We start from the raw sequence: 26,059 nt of genomic DNA, 5'->3' as shown, positions 1-26,059 counted from the left end.
AGTTTCTTCCTCCTTGTGGGGAAGCAGGTGAGTTCTCAGCTCAAGGCCATGGCTGACATTCAGCAGTCTTATACTGTCACCATGGATCGGCTGTCTGACCTCTGCTAACGTGAGCTTTTCAGAGAGCTCTTTGTCCCACTGCAGCGTTCCCTGTGCACGAAGACCACCACCCCAGCTGGCTGTATTTACAGCTGCTAGGTTTGCCTAGGGACAAGAACACCTAGGGGTTTGTTATTAAGTGCTGTCACGTGCTCCTTTCTGGACTCAAGATGCAGAGGACTTGGCTACAGTCTTGCTGATGGTCTTGCTAAAGACAGCGTCTGCCTCCCCTCTGTTTGCAACAGCACCCTTGTGCTTTCACAGAGACAGCGAGACAGCTCATTAGCAGCTCATTGCTGCAGGATCCACCCTCAGCCAAGTTTATCCTCCACTGAGTACTTCCAGCAGCCCAAAGTGCAAAACAGTGGTGCCCCACCCACACCTGTGACCCACAGCCAGCCTCCACCTCACCCTCTGATCCAGGCAGGAGACATCTACAGAGGAATGTGAATACAGATCCAGCAGGTGGCCTCCCACCTGTCTCTCCTGAAGGATTCCTCTAGGAGTCCTGTGACCCAGTGCCTTGCTGGGACTGCTGGGTTGTATATCCCCTCCCCTGGCTGGCTTAGGGAGACTCTTGCAGAGGTAGGCATCACACGCCAATCATGTTCTGCCCTTGCTTCTCTGCTCTCCCAGGGCTGCATCTGGGTCAAATCAGTGGAAACTGGCTCATCAGAATGAAGGGCAAGCAAAAGCCACAGACAGAGCCATTGAAATGACCTCATCCTGCCGAAGTCCGGGGCTTGGCTGGGGAAGCAGCCTTGTTTGAACATGTGTATAGGAAGGGGAGCAGACTGTCTGTGGTCTGTGTTTTCATGTTCATGTGCTGCAGCATTTTCCTGGGGATTTGGCTAAGCTGGCCTTGGCAGCGAGTGGCGAGGCAGCTGCTCTCAACTTTCTTCTGGAGAGCCCTGCCTCCCACCTCTGAGAGCAGTTGGGTTTCTGTATCCAGCTTGAGGGACGAGGTAGCTTTATTTACTGGAGAAGGCCTGGCAGGAGATCCACAAGATGTTAGCAGTCAAGGTGGAACCACCCTAGTCAGAGCCTCACTGGCCTGCTCATGTGAGCCCCAGAGAGGACTATGAGGGTTGCTGTTCAGCTGGGGTGCATCAGTGTGACCATCCCACTGCTAGAACATTCCTGTGGGTAATGAGCTGCTGCCAGAGCCCAAGGGCTGGAAACACAACCACTTGGCTCTTCTTCTAAACCTCTCTACTCCATGCCTCCCTCCTCATGAGCTCACGCTAGTAATAGGGAGGGGGTAAAGGGGTCATGGTGTCACAAATGTTAACAGTGGTCACAATCGCTGCCATGAGCAGTCAGCTAGAGTAGGGTCCTTACAGTTCTACTCTGTGTACTCTAGGGCCTGTTTCCAGTCACAGCTGGCTACAGTCTGTGGGGTTTGGATGTTCTACTTCCCAATAAACATCATGGTGAGAAAGGCACAGTGGTAGTCTTCTCTCTACACTTTGACCAACACCCACCGCCCCCTGGTGGCAGTCCGGTTACACTGGCTTCTATGCCTGGTGGTTTTAGTGATAGCTGTCTTTGTGTATAGGAATTGAGTTGGGACCATCACGTTTCTCCTATCAAATAGGGCTTCTTTTGGAAAACATGGCCATAGCACAGCAGAGTGTGTTCCTATGGGATGAGGAAGATTGTATTGTGCAAAGGAGCCAGATTCCCTGGGTTCTGACTTCAACCCTTCTACTTGGTAGCTATGTAACCCTAGACAGATTCCTGAACCTCTCTAAGACTGTTCTGTTTTTAAGACAAGCCTTGACTGTATAGCCTAGCTTGCCACGAATTTTGCTATGCAGCTCAAGCCAGCTTTGAACTCGTAGTCCTGCTTCTACCTTCCAAGTGCTGGGTTATAGGTGTACACTACCACACTCTACATCTTTTTGTTGCTACTGTATTTTTTTTGTGGGTTTTTTTTTTGAGGGGGGTTGTTCTTGTTTTGTATGTAGCCCCACTGGCTTTGAATTTGCAGTTCTGGAGCTGTTTAAAAGGACAGCTTATTTTTATGTTTCTTATTATTTTGTTTGCTGTTTTTTTGTTTTGTTTTTTTTTTTTTTTGGTTTTTTTTTGTTTTGTTTTGTTTTACGAGACAGGGTTTTTCTGTATTGTTTTGGAGGCCGTCGGTCCAGCCTGGCCTTGAACTCACAGAGATCCGCCTGCCTCTGCCTCCCGAGTGCTGGGATTAAAGGCGTGCTCCACCACCACCAGGCGCTGTTTTGTTTTTTTTAATTTATGTGCATTAGTGTTTTGCCTGCATGTGTCTGTATGAAGATGTCATATGCACTGGAACTAGAGTTACAGACAGTTGTAAGCTACCCATGTGGATGCTGGGAATTGAACCTGAGTCCTCTGGAAGAGCAACCAGTGCTCTTAACCATTGAGTCATCTCTCCAGCCCCTTCTTTTGATCTTTTGAGACAAGGTTTCTCTGTGTAGTCCTGGTTATCCTGGAACTCATTCTGTAGACCAGCTGGCCTTGAACTCACAGAGATCCACCTGCCTTTGTCTACCGAGTGCTGGCATTAAAGGTGTGCGCCACCACTGCCCAGCTGGGATGTATTTTTTTTCTAATGTATTTTCATATAGTGATTCATATTTGTTTTGGAAAGCTACAATACTACAATGATTTTTAAATTCTTGATTCTATAGAAAGAAGTCTACTGCCATCAGGTGCTCTCTCTCAGCATGCTGGAGTATCTCCTTCAGACTTCTTTGTGCTTATGTGAATACAGTTGTGTGTGCACACACTTAAAGTGCTCTGTTATCCATTCTCTCTTCCTTAGACTGTATTGATCCAGGTCAGTCCTGTAGGCAGATTGTGGCCCGACACATCAAAGCCTGGGTGCCTGGCACCTTCTCTGCTGGGATGCTAGCAAGCAAAGTTGCTGCCTCCCAGGAGCTGTGCTTAAGATTGCCTTACAGGTCTGGTGGTGCAAACAACAACATTTTCAAGCTTAGGAAGCAAAGGGAGGAGATACAGACTTAACAGATAATGCAAGCTGCTTGCAGCTGTCAGCCTTGGGGTGCTCTACCCTTAAAACTGGATGAGTGGGTAGGCAAGAATGGCCAGAACCCCAAGTAAGGCCTCATTTGAAAAAGACAAAAGTGAAACAAAATTTGGAGAAATAGAGAATTATACAGTGGAAAAAAGTTTCCAAAGCTATTAGTAAGGTCAGGAAAATGGGGATATATCAAATACTAAGAATAGGGTTTTTAATATTTTATTTATTTTTGCCGGGCGGTGGTGGAGCACGCCTTTAATCCCAGCACTCGGGAGGCAGAGGCAGGTGGATCTCTATGAGTTCGAGGCCAGTCTGGACTGACAGCCTCCAAAGCAATACAGAGAAACCCTGTCTCATAAAACCAAAAAAATTTTTTTATTTATTTTTATGTGTACAGTATTTTATATATATATAATTTGGTTTTGTGAGACAGGGTTGCTCTGTGTGGCTTTGGAGCCTGTCCTGGAACTCACTCTGTAGACCAGGCTGGCCTGAACTCACAGAGATCCTCCTGCCTCTGCCTGCTGAGAGCTGGGATTAAAGGTGTACACCACCGCCTGGATTTATGATTTTTATTTTTATGTGTCTGAGTAGCCTTATGATTTTGAGTTACTGCTTTCCATCTCATAATTCTTTCTGTTTTAAAGTTTAAATTTTAAAAGAAACTTTAGTGTGTATGTGTCTGTGTCTCTGTAAGTGAATGCCGGTGCTGGCAGAGGTTAGAGGCATCAGATTTTTTATATGTAAGCTGTCCAACATGTATGCAGGACATCTAACTCTGGTCCCCTACTAGAGCAGTATATGCTCTTAACCACTGAGCCATTTCTCCAACTTCCCCAAATTTACATTATTATTATTATTATTATTATTATTATTATTATTATTATTATTATTATTTTGGTTTTTCGAGGCAGGGTTTCTCTGTATTGTTTTGGAGGCTGTCCTGGAACTCACTCTGTAGACCAGGCTGGCCTCCAACTCACTCTGTAGACCAGGCTGGCCTGGAACTCACACAGATCCGCCTGCCTCTGCCTCCCGAGTGCTGGGATTAAAGGCGTGCACCATCAACGCCTGGCTATTATTATTATTATAACTTCATATTTATTTTGTATGTAGGAGGGAGTTGGGTGTGCCACAGCATACATGTAGAGGTCACAGGACAATTTTCTGGAGTCCAGTCTCTCCTTCTCCCATGTGGGTTCTGGGGATCAAACTCAGGTCATCAGATTTGTCAGCAAGCACACTTGCCCTCTGAGCCATCTCTGCTGCCCTCTGTCCTAGAATTCTTTAGCCAAATTCAGAAGAGTGACAATAGAATAAAGACATTTTGAGACTCTCCAAGTTGCACGTTTATCTCCTTGCACCATGGCTGTGGAAGCCACTTGACTTTGTGCTTTTACCCATTTGCTCTTCGTGTGTGGTCCCTGCGCCAACAGCATCACACCACCCCGGAACTTGTTAGACACCCAGATTCTCTGGCTCTCCCCCAGGCCTCACAAGTCAGGTGGCTGTGCTGCCCACGGAAGCTTTGTGAGGTTTTGGCTGATAAGCGTTCCCTGTTTGCACTTAACATGCTGATGAAGATACCCAGCTTTCTACACAGCAAAAAGAAACATAACCTAAGAGTCCCAATTGCAAATTTGATGATCCTATGCTCCTAACGATAGTAGCAGGAGGTATTTTAATACTTTTATCTAGGAAGCTGTTCAAAATATAATTTCCCTTGACTAATAGAAATCAGCTTTAAAAACATTGGGTTGGGGTAGGGGTATAACTCAGTGATAGAGTGCTTGTCCAGCATGCACGAGAGTCTGGATTCATTCTCTGATATAGCGGAACAGTGATAACTACCAGATGTGGTGTCACATGCCTGTAATCCCAACACTTGGAAGGCAGAGACAGGAAGATTGCTGCAAGACGGAGGCCAATCTGGCCTTTATAGCAAGTTCTAGATCAGCCAGGGCCACTTAGCAAAAATCTTTTCTCAAAATAACAACAATGATAATACAATTTTTATTCTGTCAGTTTAGCAGTTGCACATGAATCTACTAATATTTTAATTATTGCCTAAGGTCCCAGCTCTGCCTCATCCCCAATAAGTAGGTTTAAGTTAAGTCTTTATTGTTCTATTTACCAACAAAGACTTGGAAGTCAGATATGGAGGTGAAATCTAGATCAGAGAAGTTGAGAAGCAACCAGCTGACCTTGCTTTTTGGCTGGAGATGAAGTTCAAAACCTAGTCCCTGCTCTTTCCTTCCTGTGAATCTTCTTTATCCAAATTCCTGACTTCTCTATGGCTAATTCGAGTCAGCTAATTGCTGCCTCTGCCCCTGATTCAAGGTAAACTTTATTGACAGTTTGAAGTGTTACAGTGTGATCAAAATATCCCATAAGGGTAATATCTTGCTTTAAAAAAATTATATATGCTACTGGATCTGTGTATTTTCAAAACAGTGATAACTTTACTGCCAAATGCAGCACATATATGATGTAAATTTTGGTGCTAAAAGTTATTTTGTACCTGGCATGCTAGTGCACACCTTTAATACTAACCAGAGACAGGTGGATCTCTGAGTTCAAGGCTAGCTTGGTCTCCAAGTGGGCTTCAGACCATCCAGAGCTATACAGTGAGACACTGTCTGAAAAATTTGTGTTAATTAGACAAACTAGTGCGCTTTAGGGCACTCAAACACATGTACATAATATATTGGCTGTGATAAAACACCATGAACAAAAGTAAGTTGGAAGGAAAGGATTTATTTTACACTTCCACAGCATTGTTCATCATCAAAGGAAGCCAGGACAGGAACTCAAAACAAGGCCGGAACCTGGAGGCAGGAGCTGATGCAGAGGCCAAGAAGGCCACCCCTGGCTTACTCCCCAGGTTTGCTCAGCCTACTTCTTATAGAACCGAGGACCACTAGCCCAGGGGTGGCATCACCTGGGTCCTTCCCCTTAAATCGCTAGTTAAGAAAATGTCCTACACCAGGATCTTATGGAGGCATTTTCTTAATTGACATTCCCTTCTTTCAGATTACCCTAGCTTGCGTCAAGTTGACATAAAACTATCCAGCAGGTGTATGTTGATCACATTCACTCTTACCCCCTTTCTCCTCCTCCTTGCATTGGGGAGACATACATAGTGTTTATTCTGTCCTCATACAGCTCCAACAACAAGCCAAGGTGCAAATCCCTCCAAGTTCACTCTGGGGAAACCAATGAGTTTATTAGGCTTACTTACAAAGCAATCAGTGGGGGATTGCAGGCATGCTCACACCCCCTTGGCTGTGTAGATGGAGACCCTCCTCATTCATTGCCTTTCCTATCTATATCCTTTAGTCCTTTCCAGAGACTCCCAGGCCATGTGCAATTGGGACAGAATAACTTACATACAACTGGTTGAAAGGGCGGCTGGATACTTAGGTAAGGGTCCCGTGATTCTCCCTACTCTTTCCTTTGAAGACAGAACTGGACAGTCAACAAGCCCAGCTGTGATGATTTGTGTGTGTGTGTGTGTGTGTGTGTGTGTGTGTGTGTGTGTGTGTGTGTGTGTGTGTGTGTGTGTGTGTGAGTAGGCCCAACCAAACTCCTAAAGATGGAGGCAGATTGGCTCAGAGGATGGTCCTGTATAATGGCCCCCCTTCCACTTTAATGACTTTTTTTTAAAAACCTAGATTCCTGAGGTTCCTATCTCCAGATATTCAGATGTGAGTGCATTACCTAGAGTAACCTCAGAAACCAGGAAAGTAAAAAAGGGCCATTGCTGGGGGGTTGGCAACAGGGATGTTCTCCAGTTCTGTCAGTATTGCTTCAAAAGACATAATTTCATCTTTTTTAGAAATTGGGTTTTGTTTTATCAAAACCAAGTCTTATTATGGCAGCCAAACTGGTCTAGAAGTCATGATGATCCTGCCTTAGTCTCCAAAGGAGCAGCTGAGAAGAGAGAGAGAGAGAGAGAGAGAGAGAGAGAGAGAGAGAGAGAGAGAGAGAGAGAGAGAGAGAGTGTGTTGCTGGGGATTGAATCCATGGCCTTTTTCATGATAGGTAGGTAGGCATACAACTATAGAGCCACATATGGACCTGTTTTAAGACTCCCTTCCCCAGGGTATCATTATGTAACCCTGGCTGCCTTGGAAATCTCTGTGTAGGCCAGGCTGGCCACAAACTCAGAGGTCTGCCTTTCTTTGTCTCCCAAGTACCAGGATATGTCACCCAGTTCTTAGGATTTGTTTTTAATTTTTATTACATTAAACTTTTTTTTTTTTTTTTTTTTTTTTGTAGCCAGGTGGTAGTGGTGCACTCCTTTGATTCCAGCACTCGAGAGGCAGCGGCAGGTGGATCTCTGTGAGTTTGAAGGCAGTCTGGTCTACAAGAGCTAGTTCCAGGACAGCCTCCAAAACCACAGAGAAACCCTATCTTGAAAAACAAAAACAAACAAACAAAAAACTCACTGAGCACTGCTTCAACAAAATAAGGAAATAATCACAAAATAGGAAGATTATCTTTCAAGTGGCCCATTTCAGAGGAAGAGGAAGACAGTCCCAGGATAGTAGTGCTTGGGCAGAGGCTCCAGGAAGATATATTCACTGCTCATGTTCCTGATGAGTTCTAACATGTCTCAAGATTTATGTAAACAGGAAAGTGAGTTATGAGATGGCCCTAGCTTTTGGTTTGCTGAGGTTTCCTTGTGATGGATTTTGGGGTGGGGAATCTTCATTAAGCAGTGAAGGTGAGGAGAGGGATATTTTTCCTAGATAATCACTGAGTGACTTGTGGGAGATGCAGAGATTGCATAGGTGTCTCCTGTCCCACACCATTTTTGTTTTGCTTTTCAAGACAGGGTTTCTTTGTGTAGCCTTGGCTGTCCTAGAACTTTCTCTGTAGACCAGGCTGGCCTTGAACTAACAGAGACCTGCCTGCCTCTGCCTCCCACGTGTTGGTATTAAAAGGATCCACCACCACTGCCTGGGTCCCCAGCATTTTTTTTTTGTTTTTTTTTTTTGTTTTTTTTTTTGTTTTTCGAGACAGGGTTTCTCTGTGGCTTTGGAGGCTGTCCTGGAACTCGCTTGGTAGTCCAGGCTGGTCTCGAACTTACAGAGATCCGCCTGTCTCTGCCTCCCGAGTGCTGGGATTAAAGGCGTGCGCCACCAACGCCCGGCTGTCCCCAGCATATTTTTAACAGGTGTTTGTATGTTTATCAATCATTGACTCTTGACCAAACTCTTGAAGTGATGATCTTAACAGAAAATAAACCAAGTAAAAAGGTAATTACTAATTTTGAACATTAGAAATTGTGTTGAGAAGGAAAAACAATAGCAGCATGGAATATCAAGTGAGAAGGGGGCTTGGGAGATGTGTGGTGAGATGTGTTTGTGTGTGCGTATGCACTTGGTAGAGGACCAGTTGGAGATAAATTTTATCTTCCAGAAAGAGCGGCCAGTCCAGAGATAGCAAACCTCCACAGTCAAGTAGGAATGAGAAAAGCCAAAAGAGTGGTGCGTGGAGTTCCAAGTAGTACCTTTGTGGGGCTAGAGATGGGGGAGAAGGGGTGATGAAAAATTGTGAAACTAGCACCACTTGACTCTTCATTGAGCCTCTGCAGATGCAGCTTAAGTACAAAATAAAAAGCAAAAGTTAACAAAACACGACAGTCTTTGTGAGGAGTACTGTGGAATTCTTTGTTAAGCTGTGAACATTCAAGGGGCGGGCTTTTGGAGGACTTAAGGCTGTCCTGGTGTAGTCTTTTAAAGGACACCAGCAGGAGGGTGTGGTTGAGGAATTCTCATGCTAAACAGGAAGGGTTAGGGGTAAAAGAGAAGAGCAGGTGACACCTCAAGTGAACTTGCTTGGTGGCATTTTCCAGAGAGGGATCCCAAGTAGTTTCATCTAGTGGCTAGACAAGGCTGCCACTGTGGTGCCAGGGCTCAGGACTACTCAAGCTTTTGCATGTTTCCTCCTATGTGAAGTGGGATCATTGTAATACCCAGTCCCTTTGCTTGTAAGAAGCAACTGTGCTAATACACTTAACTGCCTTAACTTGGAGCCTGAGCATCTGTTAGTAACTCAAGCCAAGGTTCCAAAGGATAGTGACTCCTTTTTTGTTTTGAGAAAAGAGAAAGGATAACCGTGACAAAAACATCCTACAGGGAAGTAGTGGGAATGATGAAAGACCTCCCTTGTCTCTTTTTGCTTTGCTTCCTCTCCACGTAGATACAGTGCCGCTCTGGATGCAAGTATGAAATGGACAAACTATTAATTGAGAAAAATATCACTTTTCAGTTTTACTTTTATTTTAAGAAGTGTGTGTGTGTGTGTGTGTGTGTGTGTGTGTACTCGCACAAACATGTGGGTACTTGCAGAGGCCAATGGAGTCAGATCCCACTGAAGCTGGAGTTACAGGCAGTTGTGAGCCACTAGCTCTGGGTGCCGGAAATCAAATGAGCTTGGATCCTCTGGAAGAACATGCCCCCAGATTTCACATTTATACAAAGTTGTTCCGTGCTGTAGGGTCCACTAGTAACGGTGCCTGTTTCTATGTCCTGTGTAAAGCAGGACTCTTGTCCCACACAATATCCACTGCAACCCCCTCAGTTATATTTTCTAGCTTTAGCATTTTGGGTTTATTTTTGTTTGTTTGTTTTCTGTTTTTGTTTGTTTGTTTGTTTGGTTGGTTGGTTTTTCGAGACAGGGTTTCTCTGTATTGTTTTGGAGACTGTCCTGGAACTTGCTTTGTAGACCAGGCTGGTCTCGAACTCACAGAGATCCGCCTGCCTCTGCCTCCCGAGTGCTGGGATTAAAGGCGTGTGCCACCACCGCCATGCCCTTGTTTTGTTTCTTGAGGCAGGGTCTCCCTATATCGCCCATGCTGGTCTCAAAGTCCCGGGCTCAACTTCCCAAATGGTGGGGCTGCAGGCATGCAACACTGCATCCTTACTGTCGACCTTTTGGAAGAGTGTTAGAGCCACTCATGATGGGAAATGTTCTTGGGATTTGGTTTGCTGGGGCTTCCTTGTGATTGACTCAGAGTCTGTGTTAGCAGTGAGGTTGAGGAGAGGGCATTGTTTTCTTGTGTAATTACTGAATGACCCGTGGGAGGTGTAGAGAAGCACAGGTGTCTCCTGTTCTCCAGCATGTTTTTAATAGGCGTTTTTGTGTTTATTGATCATCAACGCTCGACCAAACTCCTGAAGTTCAGCCGCAGGTGAGACTCTGGAGGTGGTGTGGAGGCTGCCAGTGAGTGGAAAACAGCATTGAGAAAGAAACATTGATTTTTTTTTTATCAAAGAGACTTTCTTCCATTTGGGACATAATTGTCCTTCCAAGGTTTAAAGTCTGAAAAAGCCAAATTCATGTGTCCATTTGTGCAGTAATTATTATTGAGTGCTTACTGCTTGCAGGGATAAATAGTAAAAATAAATAAGTCAAGTCTCTTATTGGACTTTTTGTTCTCATGGGAGGTAGACAGGAAAACTGTGTAATAAGTCAGTGGTGGGGGGAGCCTGAAACCCAAGGGAGGCAAAGAAGCTTCAGGGATCCTGCTGGGTGGATCTGGCTGGCATTGGAAATCGCCACACCATACCTAGAGAGCGTCACTCATCAGTGCAGTGTTAGGTGGCTGCCACAGAGGCAGCAGGAAAGAGGGGCGAATGACGTGGACTGGGCTCTAGCCTCACACTAGCAGGCAGGGCTCCAAGAGTGCTACCTGTGGGGTTCCAGCAGCTTCTGGGAAAGGAAGGGCGATGTCTCTGGAGTTTCTCAGTGCTGAGGTGGGTGAAAGGCGGGTGAGGGCTGGCTTGGTAAGATTCCTGTCTCCCTGCACCCTGGGTGGCTGGGCTGGATTCTTGACAAGCCTGAGCAGACCAGGGTTCCCTCTCAGGAACCTCCAGGAGCCCCAGGCCTTATGCCCAGAGCTATGTGTCCCTTGCCAGCAGAGTTAGGCTGTTTTCCAGTGTCAGTCACCCTCACCTTTGTTCCAGGATCTCTTCCCAACTTTCACAGAATTCCCTTGACAAGGCACATCTCTCTCCAGTTGAGGTAACTGACAACACAACGGAAACATGAATAGACACTGTTGTCGGTCTAGCACGTCTGTGTGTGAGAAAGTTCCTAAATGTCTTCTGCCCACCAGCTTCTGTGATTCTCATACTAACACTGCCAGGATAATGCTGTTGTTGTCCCCCAGGTTATGTAGGTGAGGGGAATTAAGCAATAGACGGGGTTGGCCACTTGCCCTTGATCACACAGCTAGTGAATGCAGACTCAGGGTTTACACCATGACTACTTGGCCCCTTTTCATCCTTTGCCTTACACTACAGATGTCATGGTATTTTTCCTCGAGGCCTCTGCAAGTTCCAGTGTGGCACCCTTCAGTCTGTTTTAGGCAGTCTCTTGCCTCTTGAAATTTATGTGTCCAGTATCTAACAATAGGTTACTTGGGAGTCAGAAGAGTGAAAAGCAAGTCTTTTTTCCAGAAGGTTGGGAGGATTTTGTGCCTTCTTTCCAGGGTCAAGTCTAGAGAATTGGACTAATGCCTCTGGTTATCCAGATGACATACTTTACTTAATGCTAATAGCAGCTGGGAGGCAGCTTTTGTGATCACCCTCTAACAGGTGAAGAATCTGAGCCTCTAGGAGGCCATTTGCCCAGAGTCATCCAGCAGAGAAGGTGAACCATTTGGCTGTTCTGTTTCCAAACTTGGGTTTCCCCACCATTGCCCAAGAGCTGATGAAGTGGGATGCTTTGTGCTCACTGGAAGTCATGTGCGTGGTGTATTATTACCTGCATATGTCGACTGACTTGGCTTTAGAAGAATTGGGCCACTGTCTTGAAAGAACACCCAGTTTTAGGCTAAGATGGTGTCTTAGCTAGGGTTTCTTTTGCTGTGAAGCGACACCATGACCACATCAATTCTTATAAAGGAAAATACTCAATTGGGGTGGTTCACTTACAGTTGAGAGGTTCAGTCCATTATGATGGCAGGAAGCATGGAAGTGTGCAGTCAGACATGGTGCTGGAGAAGTAGCCGAGAGTCCTACATCTTTCAGGCAACAGGAAGTGTTCTGAAAGTCACACTGAGGGAAGCTTGAGCAAAGGAGACCTCAAAGCTCACCCCCACATTGACAAACTTCCTCCAATAAGGTCACACCGAACACAGGGTATTAAAGAGTTCACTAGACAAATGATAAGTGGGTGTTTTATTGGGGAACAACTTACACAGATAACCCCCTGTTTCTGCTCCAGAAGATGCTGTCTCTGCCTGAGAGTACCCACCTGCCGCCCACTCCCCTACCTTCTAGTCACATCTGCACCTGAAGCCACGCCCAAAGGGGTGTGGCCACTAACACAAATTCACTGGCAAGGCAAGATACTACTACATCACACCTCCTTCAACGAGACCACACCTCCTAATAGTGCCACTGGCTGTGAGTTTATGGGGATCAATTATACCACCACAGACAGCCTTTGTCCCAGTCTTGCTTCTGCTGTGTCTCCAGCATCACTCTGAATGAGCTTTGAGTCTCTGCCACTCTCCTGTCTTATTCACAGAAGTGCAGTAAAACCACCTGCATCCTCAGACCCAGTCTGAAAGTGCAGCCTGCTGGTTCTTAGCTGGGTGCTGAGTGGTAGTCCCTAGAAGAGCATACCTGAATCCCACATGAGAAGACATGCATGTCTCTTCAGAAACATCCAGCTGATTTTGGAACACGCAGGTCACCATCTTTCCCTCCCCTGGTGATCTTTGTTGAGGCACCAGCTGTGCCATATATTATTGGCAATAGCGGGAAGGACTTACCCATAGACAGGTGGTGCTAGACCAGGGCATTCAAATACAGTCTGCAAAGAAAACTCATAGAATTTCTTTGGGTTTTCAGTTTTCACTGGGTTTCTCTGTGTAACAGCCCTGGATGTCCTGGAACTCACTGTGTAGACCAGACTGGCCTACATAGAGATCTGCCTCATAAAGATCCGCCTGTCTCTGCCTCAAGAGTGCTGGGATTAAAAGCGTGTGCCCTTGCACCTGGCTCCGGGTTTCTTACTGATTAAAACTGTTGCAACAAAGAGAGGATTTCCACATGTTCGACTCCAGCCTGAAATATATAATGATGTCCAGGCTAGCCTGGGCAACAAAGTGAGACTATGTCAATAAAACATACAGACACACAAATAGACGTAACACTGTCCTTGTTATGTCCTTGGTATGATGAAACACCGTGCCCAAAAGCAAGCTAGGGAGGAAAGGGTTAATTTGGCTTGCACTTCTACAGCATTGCTCATCACCAAAGGAAGTCAGAACAGGAACTCAAACGGTAGGAACCTGGAGGCAGGAGCTGATACAGAGACCATGAAGGGGTGCTATTTAATGGCTTGTTCCCCAGAACCACCAGCCCAGGGATGATCCCACTTGGGCCCTTCCCCATCAGTCACTAATTAAGAAAATGCCCTACAGCCAGATCTTATGGAGGTGTTTTGTTAATTGACATTCCCTTCTTTCAGATAACTCTAGCTTGTGTCAAGTTGACATAAAACTATCCAACACAATCGATGCCTTGTCAACTTGACACATACATATTACTGTTAAGCTATAACTGTTCCTTTCTTATTTATCTCCAAGATCACACACTAGTAAAACCACATCATGCAATATTTTACAAACTCAAAAATTCCAAAGGACATTTTGGAATGTCTGGAGACAGAGGATGGGGACACTAGCATCCAAGCTGAGACTGGGCTGCTGCTGCAGTTGATATGTCGAAGTACATTGCACCATAGAGCCATCCAAGCCAAAGCATTGATGGTGCCATCTGAGAAACCTGGATTGACTGTCCAGCGCTTTATTTATTTATTTATTTATTTAGTGTGTGTGTGTGTGCATGCATGTACAACACAATATATGTATAGAGGTCAGAGAGCAACTTGCAAGAGTTGGTTTTCTCTACCTACCATGTGGATCCCAGGGTATAAACTCAAGTCATCAGGCTTCCATCATGTGCCTTTACCACCTGAACCATCCCACAAGCACCCCATCCAGTACTTACGAAGTGTTTCTAAGCAGCACACATTTTTCTAAGTGCTTCTCAGGCAATTCACTCAGTTCCTCTTCCAGTATTGTGACCCAACTGTTGCTATCTTCATTTGGATATGGGGCCGTCAGTGCACACAGAGCTTAAGTAACTGGACTAGATTCCCAACTTGGAGCCACAATCCCACTCAGAGTGAGTGAGGAGCAGGCAGAGGCAGGCCTTGAGCCCAGACAGTCTGGCTCCAGAATGCACACTGAGTCTCTGAGCTGTGCTGTGCTACCCCTCCTTAAAGGAGCCAGTGGGCTTCAAGCCACATTCCAGCTTTGAGCCCAGAAAGCCACATGCTTAGACATTTGCGTGTAAGAAGTGAGAAACTTGGGTCACTGTGCCTGGGACATGGAGGTGGGGGGTGGTGGTGGCTACAGTTAATTTCATAAGGGGCCAGTGAGCCCTCAGCAAAAAAGCCTTGTCCTGTGAGGAATGTGACTCATCTCATGAACTTAATGGTCTTACTTTCTAGTTAGACTATGCTTTGTCATTGTAGATATAAAGACAACTGTGGTGTACCCTGCCACAGAGAAACACCTACAGAAATACATGCGTCAGGACCTCCGTCTGATCCGAGAAACTGGAGATGACTACAGGAACATCACTCTACCTCACCTGGAGTCCCAGAGCCTCAGCATCCAGGTGACTAGCTGCCAAGACTCATAAATGGTTGTTCCTATAGCTGACTTCTCTTCTTGCAGACACCTGTTGGGGTCATCCCAGAGATAGTACACAAAAAGCCTAGGGCAGTATGTGTGACTGTGCGACTACAATGAGGAACATGGACAGCATCTGTGGGGTAAAGCCTTCTGGTACGGGCTGGTTGCTGTTTTGTCCAGGATGGTCAGGGCAGGCTGTGTGGTCTTGGGCTCTTTATGAGGAACTGGGTATGCCACTGATATTCTCTGAGAAATCCATCCCGCTGGGGAAATTTTACATGCTCTGCAGTAGCCCTGTACAGTATGACTGTGTCCTTACTAAAGATCTGTGGGTGGGTAAAAGCCTTCTGTTGGGTTAGGTGACCTCTTATCCCTGGTCTTAGAGCAAAAACTTCCTTGTCCCTCCCTCCCCATGCATTCATTCCATAGCAGACTGTCTGTGTCAGCCCCACTGTGTGTTTGGTATAGACCTGTGTATACAGGGTGACAGAGTGCTCTCGCTAAGCCAGAGACAGGATGCTTAGCTCAGAGATCCTGGCAGTTCTTTGGGTTTAGGCCCAGTGCCAACCAGGGCCTGTGCCTGGAATTGGCCCCGTGTGGATACTCACAGTTAAATATGATGGATGTATATTGATGAGTCACTTCCTTGCCCACTCACTGACATTCACTGGTTTCTTCTCATTATCATTCACTGGTGTTCTCTTTGGGCTTTTTTTTTTTTTTTTTTTTACTACTCTTTCCATACTCGGGGTACATGGTAGAGAGGATTCTTATGTGAGAAGCTCACAGCCACTTCTAGAGTTCAGAAGAAGGTGGACACCAGGCTTGAGGGTGATGTTCAATTAGTTGTAACAGAGAGAAATGAGGAGGGGGAGACTCCTAAGGAAAGGAGTTCCCCTAAGAGACCATGTGCTGGCAGTCCTCTTCCCAGTATACAAGACTGGGGAGCCCAGTCATGACCACCCCCAGCAGCAATTGCTCACAGCTCCTTTGATTCGAGATCTTTTATTTTCTCCTCTTTTTAAAAAATTGAGACAAGGTGTCCTAGTTTCACTTCGGTTGCTGTGATTAAAATATCCCGACAAAAAGCAACCTGTGGTGGGGGGCTATTTTAGCTCCCAATTCCAGATTATAGTTCACCACCGTGGGGAAATCACAGTGTCAGGGTCCAAGACAGCTGTCACATCACACCGGAGTTGAGAGCAGAGAGAATGAGTGCATGCGTGCTTACTGCATGCGTGCTTACTGCTCAGCTCGCCTTCTCCGCCTTTGCACAGTCCAGGGCTCCAAACCAGGGAGTGTGGCTACCCACACTCAGCCTGAGTCTTCCCACATCAGTTCAGTCAGTCCAGATGATTCCCTGCAGCGATGCAGTGGTTCTCAACCTTCCTAATGCTGCAGCCCTTTAACACAGTTCCCATGTGTGGTGACTCCAACCACAAAATCATTTCATCGCTACTTCATGAATCATAATGTAAACATCTGGTATGCAGGATATCTGATGTGTGACCCCTGTGAAAGGGTCATCACACACCTTAGGGGTCACGACCCACAGGTTGAGAACCACTGCCCTACAAGCAAGTCCACAACTTGATCTAAGCAAGCCCTCATTGAGACTTTCTCTTCCTGGGTGATTTTTGGTTGTACCAAGTTGACAATTAAAACTAACAATCATGCCTTTAATCCAACCCAGCACTTAGCAGAGGCAGATGGATCTCTGTGAGTTCAAGGTCAGCCTGGTCTACAGAGTGAGTTCCAGGACAGCCATGGCTACACAGGGAAACCCTGTCTCACGGAAAAACAAACAAACAAACAAAAAAGAACAACAAAACCTAACCATCACAGGGGGTGTCATGTAGCCCACACCATGTAGCAGAAGATGACCTTGAATTCAGATCTTCCTGCCTCTGCTGCCCCACCCCAAATGCTAGGACCACAGCTGTATATGGCCACACTCAGTTTATGTGGTGCTGGGCATTACTAGACAAGCACTCTACCAGCTGAGCTACATCCCCAGCCCCTTTCCTTTTAAAAACACGCTGGCGTTTGTTCTGTCTTCTGGGTGGAAAGGAAGTGTCTCTACATTCCTAGATAACTGAAGCATGTGCTGTGTGGGACTGCTTGTATGTATCTGGGACTCAAGAGAAGAGGTCCTCATCTAGCTGATGTGAGTCATGTAACTACCTTGCTGTGCACCATTACCCAGTTCCACTTACAAACAAAAGTAATTCAGCAGAACTCCTTTCTTCCAAATCTTGATAGACACAAGCTTCTAGAGTAACTGGCAGCAGTCTTTGTTTTTTGTTTTTTTGTTTGGTTTTTTTTTTTTTTTTTTTTTTTGGTTTTTCCAGACAGGGTTTCTCTGTGGCTTTGGAGGCTGTCCTGGAACTCACTTTGTAGACCAGGCTGGCCTCGAACTCACAGAGATCCGCCTGCCTCTGCCTCCCAAGTGCTGGGATTAAAGGTGTGCGCCACCAACGCCCGGCATCAGCAGTCTTTGTATTATTGAGTATCTGCTGTGCTCTAAGCCCTATGCAGGGCTTTAGGGAGATTCCCAACTGACAAGCTCTTGCTAATGTCCAAAGTCTGTCAGGGAAGCTGGACGTGGAGATAGACAGTAGCGATAATGACACAGGTGGGCTACGTGAGCATAGTGGGGATGCAGTGAGGGGGGGCCAGTGTAGACATGGGGTCACATAGATGGAATCCCTCCTTTGAGTTTTAGGGGACATGTAGAAGTTGAGAAGATGGACAAGACGGAGGGAAGAACAGGCCCAGAGGCTTGGTATTGGTGTGACTAGGCACAGGTTTACACAGGGCTCGGTGGGGACGGCCCTGAGTGGCCTGGAGGAGGTCTGTGGACTGTGTCCAGGAGATCAAAAGTTCACAAGCACTGGAGGACACTCTTTAAAATGCAACAGGAGATTCTGTTTTTTATCCACTGTCTGGCCCTTCAAGGACTAAACCTGGGGCATGTGCATTTTATTTCTTAATGACTTTTTTTACATTGTTTTATTATGTATGTGTGTACACATGCATGTGTGCACCACGGTGTACAGATGGAAGTCAGAGGACAACTGGGTTCTGGGGGTGAGACTCAGGTCATCAAGCTTGGCAATAAGTGCCTTTATCTGTAAGTCATCTTGACAGTTCCCATGTACATTAAAAAAAAAATCCATGCTCTTTTTTGGCAATGGATGGGTGTCTGGTGTATGTGCACTTACGTATACAGATGCTCACATCTGTGTGGGTACACACGTGTGTAGATGCAGGTGCACATGTCTGCTGCTTGTGGAGGCCAGAGGCAGATGTTGGCTATCTGCCTCCATCATTCTCCACTTTCTTACTTAACTGAGAGAGTGCCGATTCAGCTGGCGTAGCCAGCTCGCTTGCCCTTGGGATTCCCCATCTCTGCCTCCCGAGCACCGAGATAGATCACCAGCAGCTTTGTAGATGGATGCTAGGAATCTGAGCTCTGGTTGGCCTTTTTGCTTATGTGGCAGGTGCTTTATCTCCTGAGCCATTTTTCCAGCCCTGAATATCTGTGATGTTTCTAAAGATGTAGACAGTGTGATCAAATCTAACAAGTACAAATGGAGCATGACTAGAAGCCAGCACAGATTCAAAGCAGGGAAAGACAAGGAGCCACTCAGGAGGAAGCCCCAACCGGGTTACAAGGCTCAGAATGGTGCTGCAGAGAGGAAGGACTGTGGAGTGACCCTGGGTCCCACTAGAGTGAAGAGTGGACAGTGGGGCATTCATTAACAACGGCAGGATGTTGACTGTGGGGAGGAGAGGGGGCTATGTGGAAGACAGCATGTTCAGTTTGGGATTTATTAAGCATATGTTGGGTGCAGGAACTATTGTGGGCGTTTTACATGCATTATCTCAATCTTCATATGGATCTTTTGGAGGCAAGACAGAAAATCGGGCTCTCTGGTTCCACTGTCTGGGTCCTTAGCAAGTTACTGTCTGGTGCCTCGGATTTGAAGTACTTATAACTTTCTAGTAAAAGTTCAATAACAGATACAAAATGGCAGTGGTATGTCCTGACCTGAAGCCTTCAAGATCATCTGGCTAAAAATGTCCGTTTGCAAGTCATCGCATTCAGCTTCTGTATCCACTGGTGTTTGGATTCTCATTCTTCTGGCCAAAATCAGTGGGGCATTTTCCTTAACCCCCTCCACCCCCACCCCCCCAGCCCAGCCCAGGTTTCCTTGTCTGGAAATTGTGATTCACAGCTCCTCCCAGTTAGGTTTGTGAGAGCTAAGAGGCATCCCATTTATCATGTGCCCACAGCTGTTGCCAGCACAGAAAAGGGTTCTGAGTGGAGCTGCCATTACCACACACAGATAGGGCAGAGGGACGGGGAAGAAGTATGCTGTGTGAACACCTGGATGGCATAGACAGGAGGGCAGGCGTGGCCAGAGGAGAGGAGAGTGAAGAATGAGGGAGAATGGAAAGGGACCAGATGTTCCCTGGGAGGTCCAGGGAGGAAAGGACTTGAATTTGCCAGTGTCACACTGTAGCTCCATGGACTGGCATTCAGGGGCAGGCCTCCCATTTCCTGACTGTGTAATTTGTGTGAGTTTTGTGTGAATTTGGTTCCCTTCTTTCCCCTGCCTTTCTTCTCTGGGCTGCTGGCCATGAGACTTCCTGTGGATGCAGGTTCCTGCCCATGGCCTGGCCTTTCCCAGGAGGCAGGATGTGCTGTGCCCAGGTTCCTAGGCTTGGAATTATACGGGCTTGCCTGAACTTCCTCATACCTGCTTCTTCCTCACCCGCAAACCAGGGATGATGACAGCAGGCTGCTGTGGCCACTCAGCCTCCAACTACCCCCTTTCTCGTTTCTCCTCCATTAACCTGTCCCACTGTCACCTCTGCAGGCAGACTCTGGGACAGTGACTTTATGTGCATGTCCTAGTGAAAGTCTTCCCCATAAGCCTCATTCACAGATCGTATGAGAGAGACTGTTTTGGATTAGAGGATTCAGTTGCTTGCCCACGGTAAAAACAAGTCAGGGTGAAGCTGAGGAGGTGCTGTCAGGCTCCAGAGCTCACTCATGCTTTGTGTCAGAGTGTGTTGCTCTCCAGTGGGAGGTGTGTGCCCTCTGGGCAAGGGACAGTCCTAGAGGCAAGCTGTGAGGTGCAGCAAGCGTTTCCCTGGTAGAAGTCGGGGCCTCCCTCCTTCCCGTTTCTGGGAGGCTTCAGTCAGCTTTACTGGCTCTCTTTCTTCCTGCAGCACACCCCCAAAGATGGCTCTGGTGGCAGAGGAGATGCTTCTGGAAGTATCTTGGCCCTAGCACGTGTGTGGCTCAGCCACAGGTACTTTGTGAAGAAGCCATCTCCAAGTTGAAAGGCTCTAGCAGGCCTGGGCATGGTAAACTGACTTTACCCTCTCCCTTGTAAACCATAGATTGCATCCTTAAAGCTAGATTAAAGGCACACACCTTTAATCCCAGCACTCGGGAGGCAGAGACAGGCGAATCTCTGTGAGTTTGACACCAGCCTGGTCTACAAGAACTAGTTCCAGGACAGCCTCCAAAGCTACACAGAAAAACTAATAATAATAAAAAAAAAAAAACTAACTACCAAGATCTGTTCCCTTATTTGGATACTTTCTCTTGCCCAACTCATTCCTAAGGCTGAACACCAAGATCCCGCTATCAAAGTATTGAAGTCTAGCAATCAAAAGCTCCCTTTTTGACTATCCAACTTAACATGCCCAGTAAAAACATACCACCACACCCTGGCCCATTCTAACACAGATCTCCCCTTTTTTCCTCTTAAGAATCACAGACACCTGCAAGGTCATTTGCTGCTGTTTTCTGCCTGAGTTAGAAATCAACCACTTTTTTTCCCCACTTGATAAAGAATCTCTCTGTAAAAATAGACATTTAGCTATGGTTTGTGCCTAATCCAGGGTCTGGGAGGGAACATGCCATTGTGTGCAAGCTGGTCCCTTTACAAGTGTTCTCCAGACAGCTTCTGGGAAATGTCTCATCCTGGCTTGTTTTAGGGAGGCCCTTTGACTCATTGGTCTGTCCTGCAAATCTAGTTGTGGGGTTTTCGAGCCCTCTGAACTGAAGTGTCTCCTTGAATAACTGTTGGGACCCCAGAAGCCAAGGCCCCCATTCCAACTGGGTACTGAATATATGGGTATAGACCCCAGGACAGCCCCCTGCTTTTGGCCTTTGGGGACACTGCCTAGGCCAGCACTTCTTAGAGTGGGAAGAGGATTTTCAGGGCCTTACCTCCTCTATTCGTGAACCTGGAAGTCCTTCTGACTTAGAGGAGGAAGGGGTAGTGGTATGGCCCCAGCTCTCACTTTACCCTATTTGCTAGCAGCTATTTCTTTGGGATGTGAGGCACTCCTGGGTGCAAATGGCTCTCACAGCTGGGGAATAGAGAACCAGAGGCTCCTGGGCTCTTGAGTGCTGTGAGCTCAGGAGCCACTCTGCCTAACCTCCTTGAAGTCTGGTTTCCTTACAAAGCTCCCCTCCACCCCTCAGATGTCACTGTACAGCAGTGTCCTCCAAAGACTGTCAGCTGCTAATCAGAAGTTTGTAAGAGGGCTGGAAATTCTAGGAGAGTATCATTGAGCCTGAGCAGCCTCTTGTTTTGCTTTGACTTGTGGGGCCTGTCACCAAGACCTGCTGACACGTAGCATTTCCAGCATCTCCGGGTGACAGTTCTCACTCACTCATTAGCCTGTAAAACCAAAGACTTTACTACACTCTGCCTGGCTGCCATTACAGAAAGAAACTTCTGTGTTCTTGGCCTCTTGAACAGTTCATGGATATATAGTATCTAGCCTGCCTCGGTGGGCACTGGACAGGTTAGTGATGACAGTAATAACCAGGGTTCAGCTATGGTAGAAGTGGAGAGTCTTCCAAAACCAATGATTCTGGGTTTGTAGCCTTTTATAGCAGGACCATTGTTCTTGGAAGGCCCAGTCTGTTAGAGCGAGTTTGTAAACGCTTTCTTTCTCTCCTTCCAGTGGGTGTATAATATTCTTGACAAGAAGGCTGAAGCTGACCGAATTGTTTTTGAGAACCCGGACCCTTCTGATGGCTTTGTCCTCATCCCAGACCTCAAGTGGAACCAGCAGCAGGTAAAGACCAGTGCTGGAGCGCTCCAGCCTCTGAGCTCCTGCCTCCATGCTGCTGGCCTGCCTTTGGGGGCCCTGCTCCCTTACAGCGCTGATTACTGTTATCTAGTGAAGAGTGTCCTGAGCTCCTTCAACTACTGACAATGTGTAGCTGCCGTAGGCACCAACTTTTGCTTCCATGGATCAGTGTAGGGCCTTTTCTCACTCTGCTGTTAGCATAGGAGGATGTTTGCCTCCATGGCTATAGGCTATGTGTCCCCGCCGGGCAGCCTTGCACCTGGAATTCTGTGCTAAAAGTTAGTCATGGGAAGTAGGAGTGGACAGGAAGAAGTGCCTCATGAGACTCTTGAAGACTGGAGTGCTTGCTACTACAGGGCGATTACAGCCCAGGGATCACAGAGGGACTTAAAGATAGACTTATACACTTACGTTAGAGAAGCCCCGAATGCTCTTGAGCCCAGGGCACAGAGAGCAGAAATCATCAGCCCTCTGGCCCAGGGCTGTCAGGCATCTTTTCAGCCTACATGCACAGTAGCCCATTTTCTATCCTCTTAAAGACAGGAAAGGCTTTGGACACTGTGCTGGGCCCAGCCACGTGGCTGGAACTCCTCGCTGCAGGAACTGCACAAGTGCCACATTGCATGGTGCCCAGCTCCTCCACTCATGACAGCAGTGAACTTCATTGCTCCTTTAGAACTTGACAACCTCCCCAGCAGTAAGAGAGACCGTGCCTGAGCTCCTGATTCGTGTTCTGCTCTGAGGGTCAAAGGAAGAATCAAGGAGATGGAGAACTCCAGCTTTGAGGATCCCCTGGCACCCTTGAGTCTTGCTTGCCACCTTTCTTCCCCTCTCCCTTTCTGCTGAGAATAAACCTAAGGTACAGACATGCTAGGCAAGAGCTCTAGCTATGAGCTGTGTCTCTAGCCTTAGAAGCATATTTGTTGTCTCCAAACTGGTGTCCCTGGTTATATTCATTTGTTCTTCCTTTTATCCATTCAACAAATACGTAGCAAGTGTCTAATGTTGCTAGAGATTATGCCTTCCTAGGTCATGCTCCCCCTACCCCTTGCTTTGTTTTGTTTACACAGAGTCTTGTTCTCTAGCTCACCTCAAATTTGTGATCCACAGGCTTCCTGAGGTGTGTGCCATCACAGTTTCACTAAGTTTCATTAAGAGATTTCCTATATGCCAGGCCATGGTGGCACATGCCTTTAATTCCAGCACTTGGGAGGCAGAGGCCGGTGGATCTACACAGTAGGTTCCAGGACATACCAGGGCTACACAGAGAAACCCTGGGGGGGGGGGGAAGGAGAGAAAGAGAGAGAGAGAGAGGGGGGGGGGGGAGAGAGCTTAAACTATTTGACCTAAAGTTCTCGGACCAGGAGTCCTTCCTTAGAATCCTTAGGAGTTAAGATAAGGCTAACATTCCTGCCATTCCCAGACTTGTCCCTGGTCAGAAAACTTATTTTTATCTTTTTTTTTCCCTATTCTTTTTTTTTTTTTTTAAGTTTTCAAGACAGGGTTTCTCTGTGGCTTTGAAGGCTGTCCTGGAACTAGCTCTTGTAGACCAGGCTGGTCTCGAACTCACAGAGATCCACCTGCCTCTGCCTCCCGAGTACTGGGATTGAGGGCATGCACCACCACCGCCCAGCCTATTCTGTTTTATGAAAAGTCTCCCTGGAGTGGCCAATGAGCCGCCTTCAGGAGTGCCAGTCTCAAGCCTCACCTGTCCTTGTCTAGCTTTTCTCAGCTCATTCCTCTGTGCCAGGAGGATCTTTGGCTGCCTTCAGGAAACCTGTCATGGTGACTAATGTCAAAGAACGGTTCCTTCTCCTTCTCTCACCCAGCCTGTGAGCTGACACACAGCACCAGCCTCCATGCCTCATTCCATGCCAGTGGAGCAGTTAGTATTAGTGTGGTGTTTGGGATTTGTTCGCTGATACCATTTAAAACAGATGCTTTATTATTTTGAATGTCCCGTGACAGAACACTTGTGTTTCCTGAATTCCCCTTGTACTGCTCACTAATGTGAATGTACATTACCTGGGCAGAAGACATGGAGGGAGAATCCAGACGGGACTTGTTTTAAGGCCTGATGGGCACAGCTGGGACAGCAGCTTTGGGGCAGAGCCCAGATTCTTGGAACTCTCGTGGGAAGAATGGCTGCCATGAAGAGAATGACATACTTGGACACCAGGCATTATGTGGATGCTCTCATTCCCAGTTCTTAAGTTAGGGCACTTGGGGATTTGACTGGGTGACTCATGGTCTCCAAATTATCTGCTTGAGGAATCTAGCAGGTCAGACCTCAGGACAAGGGCTGCTGGATTCTTTCTGGACTTCACTCCGCAGCCTGACACATGACTGTGATAATCAAGCAAGGCCAAGGTTTGGGGAGCAGGGAGGGTGTGGGAAGGGTTTCCGGGCAGGAGAAAGAGTTCATTTGCTCTCTGGCACAGTATCTTGTTGACACTGGTTCTTTGCTCTGCTGTGACCTCCAGGTTTTCAGCCAGGCACAGTTTACAGGAAGGACTGCAGGAAGGGCCCTCTGTGAACTGTCGAGATAGGAAAAGAGAAATAGCTGACAGTTACGGTGACGCTTGCTGCTGACAGACCCCTGGACTGTTTTCCTCCGTGTGTCCCCCACGCCCCGGCGTACACCTCTTTGACTCCACATGCATCGGCTGCCACACTCTCTGAGCCTTCACTGTCACAGTTCTCTCTAGTCCATTCCCCTGGCTTCTCTAGCAGGACTTTCGGGATCGCCCAGCTAGCTGGGGACTCTCGTATTGTGTGTTGGTCACTTTATGTCATGGGGAAGAAGCTCAGTAGTAGAGATTGTGATAGGCATGCAGAAGACCCTGGGTTCTGTTCTCAGTACCACAGAAAGAGAAAAGCTGCCATGCTTTTCTCAGTAGGAATGACAGGGATTAAGTTGTAAATTCCTCAGGACAAAGGCTTGTGCTTGACTCGCTCAGAACTTGCCCACCTCTCCCTGTCAGTTCTGTAGAGTATAAAGACATTCCCAGATGATGAATTTTGTTTTTTTAAGAGGTGAGCGTTTGTTTGTTTTTGTTTTGTTTGTTTTTGTTTTTGTTTCTTTTCTTTCCTGATTTCTCCTACTTTTCAAGAAAGGGTCTTGACTAGCCTTGAACCCTCAGTCCTTCTGCTTAAGTGCTGGGATTGTAGGCATGTACACCACACCTGGATCCTTAAGATGTTTCCACAGAAAGAATACACAGAAATCCTGTTCTTCGTCTCGTCTTGTCATCCAGGACAGACGGACACCTGTAGTACCTGCTCATTGACCCTGCTGTGGGGTCTCCTGGATGGGCCTTTTGGATAGGAGTTCCCTGGCTGGTAACCTCCCTGCTGAACCTGGCATTGTTTCTCCTTTGGTGTCTGCCCAGCTTGATGACCTGTACTTGATCGCCATCTGCCATCGCCGGGGTATCCGATCCCTTCGGGACCTCACTCCAGAGCACCTGCCGCTACTAAGGAACATTCTACGGGAAGGACAAGTGAGTTGCTTCATGATGCAGAAGCCGAGGCTTCTAGGAGATTCCAGTGTGTCCCCTGGGTTTTTTACTTACTCTTCTCAAAGTCTGTCTATATTTCAAATGTGAACACTACTAGAACTCACTAGATTGGTTCACAGGCGGTCCTGCCTGATGCTCCGGCTCTGCTTTCATCTGTCTTTCCATGCCCCCAGACCTGTCCTCCCCTGCCTTTATCTGCAGGTCCCATGTAGGATGCTCCTCTTCACCATAGGTTGGGTCCCTCCCATCCCAGAATCACCTGTCTTGTTCATGACAGTGTGCCAGACGGGTTCCTTAGATATTGGTCACATGACTTGTATAGATGCACATACCTTCTCACCTAGGCTGAAGGCAGGCTGAATTCTGCAGCACCTAATGTTCTGGAGGTACTTTCTCTCTGGGACATTGGAAGGAGCCATGGAGCAGGAGAGGGCAAGGGAAGAATGTCTAGAGGCTTGGGTTTGTGGTCCTGGCCTGATGTTTGGGTCCTGCCTATCTCAGAGCCCTTGAACAGGTCATTTTCTTTACCTCTGAGGTCTCTGGACCTCAGGATCTGTTGGG

At 47.1% G+C, this 26,059-nt stretch overlaps 1 protein-coding gene across 1 annotated transcript in view; it reads left to right on the top strand.

Annotated features, from left to right (window-relative positions):
• Dcps (decapping enzyme, scavenger) overlaps positions 1–26,059 on the top strand; it is a 43,396-nt gene that overhangs the window by 15,844 nt on the left and 1,493 nt on the right. Inside the window, exons 3-5 of the mRNA XM_005085835.4 lie at positions 14,687–14,832; positions 21,849–21,962; positions 25,370–25,480. Of these exons, the coding sequence (XP_005085892.2) occupies positions 14,687–14,832; positions 21,849–21,962; positions 25,370–25,480 (371 nt within the window). The remainder of the gene's footprint in view (positions 1–14,686; positions 14,833–21,848; positions 21,963–25,369; positions 25,481–26,059) is intronic.

This window comes from Mesocricetus auratus, unplaced genomic scaffold (genome assembly GCF_017639785.1).
Source record: "Mesocricetus auratus isolate SY011 unplaced genomic scaffold, BCM_Maur_2.0 Super-Scaffold_100022, whole genome shotgun sequence".
Lineage (NCBI taxonomy): Eukaryota > Metazoa > Chordata > Mammalia > Rodentia > Cricetidae > Mesocricetus > Mesocricetus auratus.
This window is presented reverse-complemented; position numbering and strand designations above follow the sequence as displayed.